At 39.3% G+C, this 9,932-nt stretch overlaps 2 protein-coding genes across 5 annotated transcripts in view; one reads left to right on the forward strand and one right to left on the reverse strand.

Annotated features, from left to right (window-relative positions):
• mcf2l2 (MCF.2 cell line derived transforming sequence-like 2) overlaps positions 1-9,932 on the forward strand; it is a 115,656-nt gene that overhangs the window by 41,691 nt on the left and 64,033 nt on the right. For both annotated transcript variants that reach the window (XM_029430460.1, XM_029430459.1), the window contains exons 11-15: positions 1,916-2,107; positions 3,867-4,058; positions 4,146-4,332; positions 4,488-4,588; positions 7,235-7,323. In XM_029430460.1, coding sequence (XP_029286320.1) covers positions 1,916-2,107; positions 3,867-4,058; positions 4,146-4,332; positions 4,488-4,588; positions 7,235-7,323 — 761 coding nt within the window. The remainder of the gene's footprint in view (positions 1-1,915; positions 2,108-3,866; positions 4,059-4,145; positions 4,333-4,487; positions 4,589-7,234; positions 7,324-9,932) is intronic.
• b3gnt5a (UDP-GlcNAc:betaGal beta-1,3-N-acetylglucosaminyltransferase 5a) overlaps positions 9,742-9,932 on the reverse strand; it is a 14,987-nt gene continuing 14,796 nt past the window's right edge. For all 3 annotated transcript variants that reach the window (XM_029430464.1, XM_029430462.1, XM_029430463.1), the window contains exon 2: positions 9,742-9,932. This exon is cut by the window's right edge and continues 1,794 nt beyond it. The gene's annotated coding sequence lies outside the window, so the exon portion shown is untranslated.

The following is a 9,932-nucleotide window of genomic DNA, read 5'->3' on the forward strand; positions in this document are numbered from 1 at the left end:
CACACACACACACACACACACACACACACACACACACACACACACACACACACACACACACACACACACACACACTGTAGTTCTTTAGGCCATTTCATCTGCAATCAAAGTTATTAAACCAAACATCTACAGCATCACGGACTACTTTCTAAAGGCCTTGTCCGCAACGAAGGGTGGTCTCAACCGCTGTCAAGTGAACTCTGGAGCAGTTTATTTCTGGTATGAACACCATTCCACCCAATCACAGGAAGCATACCATCTAGGTATCACAAATGTCACAATAATTAGCTAGCTAGCGCACCCTGCGGTCCTGCCGCCTGACTGCTAGGAGACTAATACGCCTGACGGCCACCAGCCTCACTGAGTGTACCTTCATTAAATCGCCTGGAAACGACACCATACTGCTACAGTATAACCGTACAGACCTTTCACACTTCAGACTGTTCAGTTATAACTCCATCGTGTGCTTTTCTATCAAAGAGACACGGCGCATCATGTTCTTTTCCAACTTTCTTTTTTAGCAAAATAATCTTCTTATGTTTTATCCATTTCAGTGCAAACATTGTTGTGTAACACTAATGACTAAATGATGTATGAGGTGAGATACATTAGAAGTATTGCTAAAATAGTGTTGATCCAATATAATTATATATACAGTCTCACCAAATTAATTTAAACATTTTTTATTATAATAATATAATAAATCTATTGTTACTATCTATTGTTATTATAGTAACTACCTGATGGAAAATCATACTCCATCTTTCTTTATGTGCAGATTTAAGGTGATATGTTCCTGTTGTGTCACTCTGAACCATTTAAACATTTCCAGATGAAAAGCTTTCCGTTTGCTGAGCCGTCGTTTTCACGTTTAACCGCGATAGGCTCAGCTGTATCAGAGACGTGAGACCAGAGATATGACTTGCTCAGAGAGTACTTACTAATCACCACACCTGCTGAATACTTTTTACCTTCACCGTATTGTCTCTCTTGAAACTTTCCTCACTTCCTCCTGCAGCACTACTCTTATGCTAACCAGTGTAGTATGAAAGCACGACAGGATTAGCTAACTAGCCAACTGTTAAATTACAAAAATGTAACAACTGAATGCTTTATTCACACACTCTTGTAACAGTGTAATACCAATAATCGAAACAACATTTCCACCACATGACTTTTGTTTACATTTTCTCGACTGTTTTGCCTTTGTGAACACGAACTGGACCAGGTGGACAATGGAAACAATGTGTCATCCTTGCATTGTTTTGACTCAGGAATCTGACCTTTATGTGTGAACCCGCCCTAATTCACCCTTTTTAAAGGCTTCATAAATTGTGACTATTGACTTTATTAATAGTAAAAAGTAATTTATCAATGCTTACCAACCTTTATGTTGCCGGGTAATTAACAATTATTTTGACTTGTGCTATTCCAGCATCTCACTTGCTTTATCAGGGAAACCCTCCAATGGCCCAAAATTAATTTATAAAAAACATTTACAACAAAGTCTTGCATTCATGTAGTGGGTGGTGATGTCCTAGTGGTGTAGTGGTACGGCTTCCAAATACAACACCAGGTTGAAGGTTGTGAGTTCAATTCCAGGGCTGCCCCTGTCATTGCAAAGTACTTCACTCTGAGCTGCTCCAGGGAGACTGTCCCTGTAGTTAGTTCACTGTAAGTCGCTCTGGATAAGAGCGTCTGCTGAATGACCTTAATGTAACTTATTTTACAAATCTAATTTTATATGACTTACTGACTTGAACTATTGAAAAAAATAATAGTTACTTTATATATTACCTATTACCCCTTGAACAGAAATTAATAACCACAAATTCGTATTTTGTAAAGTTTTGTAAATAAAAGCAAACAGAAGATTTAAAATGCCATGACACATTGTGAATTGTTTTTCTTATAGCCCACACTAGAAAAGGCCCAGCTCCATGCTCTGCACGGTGACCAGCTGATCCAGAGCAACCACTACGCTGTGGACTCTATTCGACCCAAATGTGTGGAGCTCCGGCGGGTCTGTGACGACTTCAGCAACGAGTCTAAGAAAAAGACGGATGTCTTGTCCAAATCTCTGCAGATACACACAGGCATTGATAAGGTGAGGATATGATATCATGCGACTGAAACACATCTACAGATGTCACATCCAGAAACACAAGTTTCCCAGCACTTGGATCAACTGTCATTGTATATGTAGATAAAAAGGTTCAAAGAGTGACTTTTGATGAGCGAACATGGTGCTCAACAGATATATATTTGTCTATGGTCTCCCATGCAAGCATGTGCTAATTAGCAATAAGCACAAAGTACCAATGGGAATGTTGTTGTCAAACAGTTTTGGAAAATTTCATAGCAATTCCAATATTTGTTGATATAAATACCTCTAGACCGACATGGTGCCATGTTGTTATCGTGACTATCAACTGTAATTTGTTGGGCAGCTAACGCTTTAAAGTGGTATACATTGATTTATTTTGCAACTTGGGGACAGTGGAACAAGCAAGTGATAATGAACTGTGTTGAATGGCTGGGTTCATCACTATGAGCCGCCCCTTTTACATTACATTGATATTGAGACATGGTATTGAATTAAGTGCCGATGGAATCACTTTAGCCACAGCACTATCAGATAGACATCAAGATATTTGCATGTACTTGCATGTACCTTATAACGCACATATGCTGGATGATGACAGAGCTTGTATGTCTCACAGTAGCGCTCATCAGATTCAAACAGATAGTGATGCTGTTTGCATTTTGATTCAGACACTGTCCTTATGAATGTGCCATCATGTGCTCACATGCAAACAGTAATACACCATTCAAACAGTGTCAGTGTGTCTACTTTCATTTATCAACTGTATTTCAAGCTGTGGTTCTTTACTTTTCTATGGCAAATGTGTTGTTAAACTTCCGCCACATCAACTATGATTTAATTGTTTAATTGTAATCATGCCGCACACAACTTGCAGGAAGTTGGCCTGCAATGCAAAACAGGATGACTGTGTACGTATAAAACAGAACTGACTCTGCTCTTGTTGACAGCAGCATTCAGGTGTTTCCAGCAAAAAAGCTCTGATACACTTTCTGTACTTTATCTGCCCGGCAGCAAACAGCAGACACAGTTAGAACTAGCTGGAGAACATAATGGAGCATTCAACTGCTAAAGATCACATAGCTCATAGAGCTTCGCTCTCATTTTCAATATTGTCGTATTCACTAAGTGAATTGCTGAGATCTGGTAAATTATTACCCAAACTATTTGTTAACATCCATCACAGGTTCCAGACTTCCTTACAGGTTCCACTTTGATTCAAGCATTTACTGCAGTTGTGCGGAAACAATTTTCCTGAACATTGTGGCATTTTTACCGACATTTCAAGCGCATTCACTTTCAGTTTGACCACCAAATAAAGTGGTTTAGATCATCTGGATTGGCTTGTTTTTAACATGTCTTACTTTATTGTCATGATGTGTTACCAATCTCAGCAGCTGTGTCAACACAAAAAAACCCAAGTTGTAATGAGTCAGATAACGTAACCCCTGGCATGGTTGCTCGTGATGTAACCCATTAATTGAGTTACAGCGGGCAACTTTGCACATTGGCAAACGAAATGTCAGACAGACATTACTGATTAATGACGTCTGACGCCTTCATTTTCCAGAAATCATGTCTTTAAACTTAATATATTTTCTAATGTAAAATGGTGTGATGTAATTGAGGTTCAGTACAGTTGTCACTTATGCATGTAGATTTTCATGTGGCATCCAAACACAGGCCCCTCACACTGAGCCACCACATGGCTGTTGATAGCTACATTAACATCTTGCCCTGCTTGAATGTGTGCTGTGTTCAGGTTAACCAGTGGTGTGAGTCTGGCATCTACCTGCTGGCCTCCCAAGCTGTGGATAAGTGTCAGTCCCAGGAAGGGGCAGAGTCAGCACTGACTGATATAGAAGGCTTTCTGGAAACTGCAGAAAAGAACCAACTGACTGAACTGAGGAACCTCCACAACCAGTATGAGGTTGTCCTGTCCGAGGACATCAAGGTATGTTGCACACACACAATAGTTAGCAGGCTGATTGGAAATTGTGTTAATGACGATGAGGATTGATAGTGAGCTTTCTGCCTGCAGATTAATGTCCTTAAGGCACTGAAGCGCCTGGAGGACGTCCAGGAGATGTTTCAGAAGCGGCACGTCAGTCTGAAGAGGCTGTCAGCTAAACAGACGAGGCCCGTTCAGCCTGTTGCTCCGCGGCCTGAGTCCTCTCCCAAACGGCCCCCACTGAAGAACCCCCCCAGGACTGCAGGGAGCCAGCAGCGTGAGTATTATTAGTTATTTCTAGCTAATTTGAGCAGCAGATGATGATTTTAACCATAACCTGAACTCATCTTATGCGTGCATGCATGTAATGTAACACAAGCTCTGAAGAAAGAAATGATTGAATGTATTCTGTGTCCTCTCACTTTATTGTAGCACTGGCTCGCAGAGCTTCTGATAACTCTAACAGTGGCAAGCCGCCAGTCGAAGCTGACCCCAAGAAGAAGAACATACGCAAGGCCAAAGGAGGCATCAAGGTGCAGTCCCACTTTGAAATCTCACTGCAACATTAAAGCCCTTCAACAAGTAACTTTAAAGATTGTTTAAAGTTCTATTCATCTCAAAGTAATAAAGAGCAACTGACTGACACTAGGGCAGGGTAGTGTCTAGTGTCTAGTACTAGTGCCCATCCTGATACTTTGATTTTAATACCGGTTTCTAACAGAAGTTGAAGTTCATACTTTTTTATTTTGTTAGGGATTTTTGTCTTTGGAAAAGTCTTTGGAAAGATCTTTCAAAAGTGTTTGCTACAGTTTAAACTTATTCCCACACTTTGCTGTAACATACAATGAGTATGGATAAGTGGTACTGAATGAATGAGTCCCTTTTTCGATACTCGGTAGAACAAAATAATATCAATAGGTATCATAAAGGTACTACATTTACCAGCAGTATATAAGAAAAGATCATTTTAAAATGATATGCAAATTAGCTTGAATTAAATTCAACCTATAGAAGTTATGCCTTTCTTTAGTTGTTTTTTTATTCATTAACCAACTACCCTACAGACCTTTTGGTCATTATTGACTTATTGACTTTTGGATGAATTTGTCCAGGTTCTATTTCGTATGTAGTGATTACTTTGTTCCATAGTGACAGTAACACTGTTTCTGGACAGAAGTTGCTTTAGATTCTTTTGGAAATGAGCATTTTTCAGAGCTGTGAGAGCTACAAACTAAACCTGTGTTTTATTGCTATGGAGGAAGAAATCCCAGGGTCATACATCTCAATACCAGAGCAAATGAAACTCTCCAGACACCATTAGTGGTACATATGCACCATATGTGTTCTTTTGGAGTTGTGTTGAATCAACCACTTAATTCAGTGATTGTATCCCTATCTTACCCTCAGGCTGTTAATGTCATGTTGTGACACATTAGTTTGGGTTTCTGTTCTGTAAGTAGCTGGGAATCTACAGGTGAACATTTCTGTTGAGAGTGAGCTGTTGTTTCATGTAGAGTGGGTTGAAAATGCTTGTCACAGATTTTATTTTTAGAATTGCTTCGGTCTTGAAAGTCTGCCGGTTTACTTTACAAAGTAAAGATAATTAGCAAACAAAACATGCAAAAACATATTTTATGGTACAACGCTAAACCAGTCTGCCCCGTCTCTCCTCGAGAAGATGAGAGGTCACCTTCAGAACAACAACCTGAAGCAGGTGTTGGTGTTTTAAAGTCCCTCTCACTAATCAGTAAACCACCCTGCTGATGTTTGCTGCTATGCTGCAATTTGGTTCTGATCTCATTAACTGGTTTACAGTGTGCATCATCTGGATTCCCGCCCCGAGGTTATTTTTGTACTGCTGACAAACAGTCTGTCTGGAAAGTGATAGAGTTGGTGTGTTAGACCATAAACCTTCCTCCATAATTGACGAGCGCAGACAGTTCCAAAAGCCTACCAACTGCATTCCTTCTTGTTGTTAGTCAGTTAGAAAATATTTCAAAAACCAGCGCTGTGTTCTGTTGTGTGAAAAGTGACATTCATTTAATTAATCGAAATATACGGTATGTACCAAAAACTTATCAGGTAGTCAGCCATTTAAATAAAGTTCAGAAACAATTACTGAGTCCTTTAAAGCTGCAATAAGCAGGGCTTTTTTAAGTCATGCCCAAAAATGACAAACTTTTGGTCTAGAATATTTGACACATTTACAAAATGTTTAGATTGAAGTGAAAGATCCAAATAAATTAAATTAAAATATTAGAGAGCAGCTACAATCTGTTTACACAGCGTCAGGAGGTTTACAATGGACTCTAGCCAGATGTGCAAAAATACTCCTCCCTGTATGTACATACGTCCCTAAGTGTTATGTGGAACTGCCCTTTATAGTGTTGCACATGTGATAATGGCAGCTGAAGTGACAATGCAATAAGCAATCTTTCTCAAAGTTACTTTTAAAGGTAAAAGGAACAGAGCAAAGGTCATGGTAGTCATCCATATGTTTGAGTTGTGTTGTATCAGATTATACAATATCAGCACGGTAATTGCCCCACCCGACAGATGTGAGGCGTTGGGAACAGGCACTGAGCATAGTGGAAGACAACTAACACAACATCTTGCATGCCTTACGCCAAAATCTATGAGCACGGAGATCTTTTCTGCAAACAACTGTAACAATTGTGAAGCAAAGAGGAATGATGTTTGGTTTCGCTGTGCAGTTAGCCCCTCCTTTGTGGCCTCACAGACACCACAACTAAATGTCTTTATTTTACATAATTATCCCAAAAACGTTGGCCCAACCACATGCAAAACAAAGTGGTGGCCAGTACCAGTGCAAAGTATCGTTTGTCTATGTGCTGTAATCTCACACTGTATATCATAATTCAAGAACGTAAGGCTGCTGACAGGAACAAAGGTAGCTCGTTATCAATGCATTCTGCAGTGGCTTTGACGTTGGTCCAGTAAAATATATACCATGGCTTGATGACCACCTGAATACAAACACCTCGTAAAGACATGACATTTTCCAAGTTGACAGGGATTAGATGGACCACTAAGAAAAATCTATTGAGACAAAGCTTGAGAAGATGTTTAGCGGTATCTACGTTTGCATTTTAGACATAATGTACAAGCTGTCCGAATGATTGAACTTGTCTGTGTATGTGTGTGTTTGTGTGTTACAGATTGAGGTGATGCACGAGGAAAGCCAAGGAGGCTCCACCCACGTTGTTGTGACGAATGAGACAGAGGAGAGTCTGTCCAACAGACGCAGGTATGGACAGAACATAGCGCTGTGTTCACATGCAGTCCCCCGCTTCACTGTAACCCCACTGTACTGAAAACACAACATGGTTATTCTCTAAGTCAGTGAACAGGCTGTGAGTGTGGAACACTTATATGCTGTAAGCGAGCTACTGTATCGTGATTGATATCACTTACCACAAGCACTGTGTATATGAAGAGCACAGTTGAGACACAGGTGGTGTAACAGTTAACACCCAGTGGACAGTGCAAGTGGTGATGTGATTCTTGGAATAATATTTTATGATTTATCATTAAAAAAAATCTAAAATGATATTTAAGGATTTTTTGCCTTTATTATATAGTACATGAGAAGACAGGAAATGGGGAGGGAGAAGGGACGACATGCAGTAAAAGGCTGGATATGAACCCAGGCAGCAGCAGTGAGGACTCAGCCTGTAGTACATGACACAGCTTGCTATAAAACAATCTTAAACATAGATCTAGTCCCTGTCTATGCAAAATAGTGTTTGTTTCAAAAGTATAACTGCTGGACACAAGATACTTCACTGAAAAGTGAATTTTAAGTGTTTGCACACTTGAAAAGCTTAAAGTTTGCACATCACACTTGTAAGTCTACTTGGAAAGACACACTAAGGAACACGATCCTTTTTGTATGACCACAGAAAACCCTGTGGTCATACAAAAAGAAACAGAATTGATTGTCTAAGTAAATGTTATAATTTCAGATTGAATGGCAGATACACATTCTCACAGAGACATGCAGGCTAACATAACAACTCAACTACATTTAGGAGTAATTGGCCTGAAGCCCAGAGACACAGAGCTGAGGGACCAGCATATAGAGACAGTTAAGTACAGGGCACATGGAAATAATTTGTAATGTCACATGGTTCTTTAAAACCACAGAAAATAACATAGCAACAGTAGGTCGTCACGGAAACACTGACAAGGAGTACAGATAAGGCAATTTTACTTCTCTCTGGGAATGTCTTTGTTCAATCATATATACTTGGATGTAAATGTAATATATAACTAATTTAAAATGAGAGGTCAGAAGGATCTATCACACAAGGCTACATGCATAGAAACTCTACTGTCCCTCAGCTGGATAGTTCTGTCTAATAGAAAAAAGTTTTAAAAAATATATTTAGCCTTTATTTATACAGGTAAAATCTCATAGACACAGGGTCTCATTCTCAAGAGAGACCTGATCACTTCAACACATAAAGGCATTAAATATATGTTTCCATTGCTAATTTAAATTCCAAAGGAAAACAAGTGTAGAATCAAAAACAATCCAGCAACAATAAGACATCACTTGTTGAACACACAACTTTATTTGCAAGTTTCCGTGATGAATGCTTTCCATCTTTGGACCCACACATGTGCTTCCTCAGCAGCAAAACGTCCCTTACAAGGTCATGATGCCTCCATGCTCTCGCTGACTCAGCCTGTTTGAATGTTTTATAAAAACACAGAGTAACAGGATGCATGAGAGCGGCAGTTGTGAGAGAGAAAAGAAGAGAGTGACAGGAAACGACCAAAGTCAAAAAAAGGAAACAGGGCAGAGGCAGGAAGAGATGAGAAAAGAAAATCTCAGAGTCTTGGCAGAACAAATCCTCCCTGAAGATGATATGCACTTGTATTATTATAGATTTTACGATAAGATAGAGGACCCTCATATAAGTGAAGGGTGGCAGAGTTGGGCAGTTTATATAGTATGGCCAAACAGAACACGTTTGCGACCAGCTGGTGAACATAGTGAAACATTTAGCTGCTAAATAGTCAGATATTTCCCTCAGGCCAGGAGTTAAAAGAGAATAGTTATTGAAGATGCCAGAAACATAACCTCACATTAGTGATGATGTCGCTCCTCAATGTGTAAATAAGCAACGGTTTGTTAACAAGTTGAACTGTAATTTACTCCAAAGCAATGTCTACTTGAGACCCATTGCCAAGGCTCCTGTATGCCTGTTTTATTTGAATTATTTTCAGAGGCATGAGAAATCCAATCCAATATTATGTTTAAAGCAACAATTAAATATATGTTTTATATATAAAAACATTAATTTTGTATAGGTCCTGCTTCCTTTCTCATTTATCCCAACCCTCAGTTTGGGAGCCGCTGCTACACTTTTAAACTAACAATTGTAATGGCATTACAAAGAGGTACACTGCAACAGCACACACGTTAATTACCCTGCAAACTTACTGTACCATCTGTTCTGTGCGGTACCTTGGTAGAGAAATGCACTCATCTGGCATCATTTAGCTCAGTCTGGTAGCTTTCTTCCTTCTAGCTGGTGTTTCAACAGCACTTTGTCAGCCTGATCGGAGTGAGTCGTCACAGCAGAGATTGACTGATCGATTTATCTGATAATCGTTGCAGCTTTAATTGACATACTGTACATAAAACAATGGTTACTGTTCTTGAACATTTTATTATAGTCCTTCTCTAAAGGTTGATGACAAAAACAAAGGAGTGCATTAGTTTGCTTAACAGAACAGATTTATATCTTTATTACAATAGAGCAAATAGCCAGTAAACAGTGAAATATAACATGAAAGAGAAAACAAAACATGGCTGACTGTTTGTGTGAAGTACCGTCATTTGTT

This window comes from Cottoperca gobio, chromosome 4, assembly GCF_900634415.1.
Source record: "Cottoperca gobio chromosome 4, fCotGob3.1, whole genome shotgun sequence".
Taxonomy (NCBI): domain Eukaryota; kingdom Metazoa; phylum Chordata; class Actinopteri; order Perciformes; family Bovichtidae; genus Cottoperca; species Cottoperca gobio.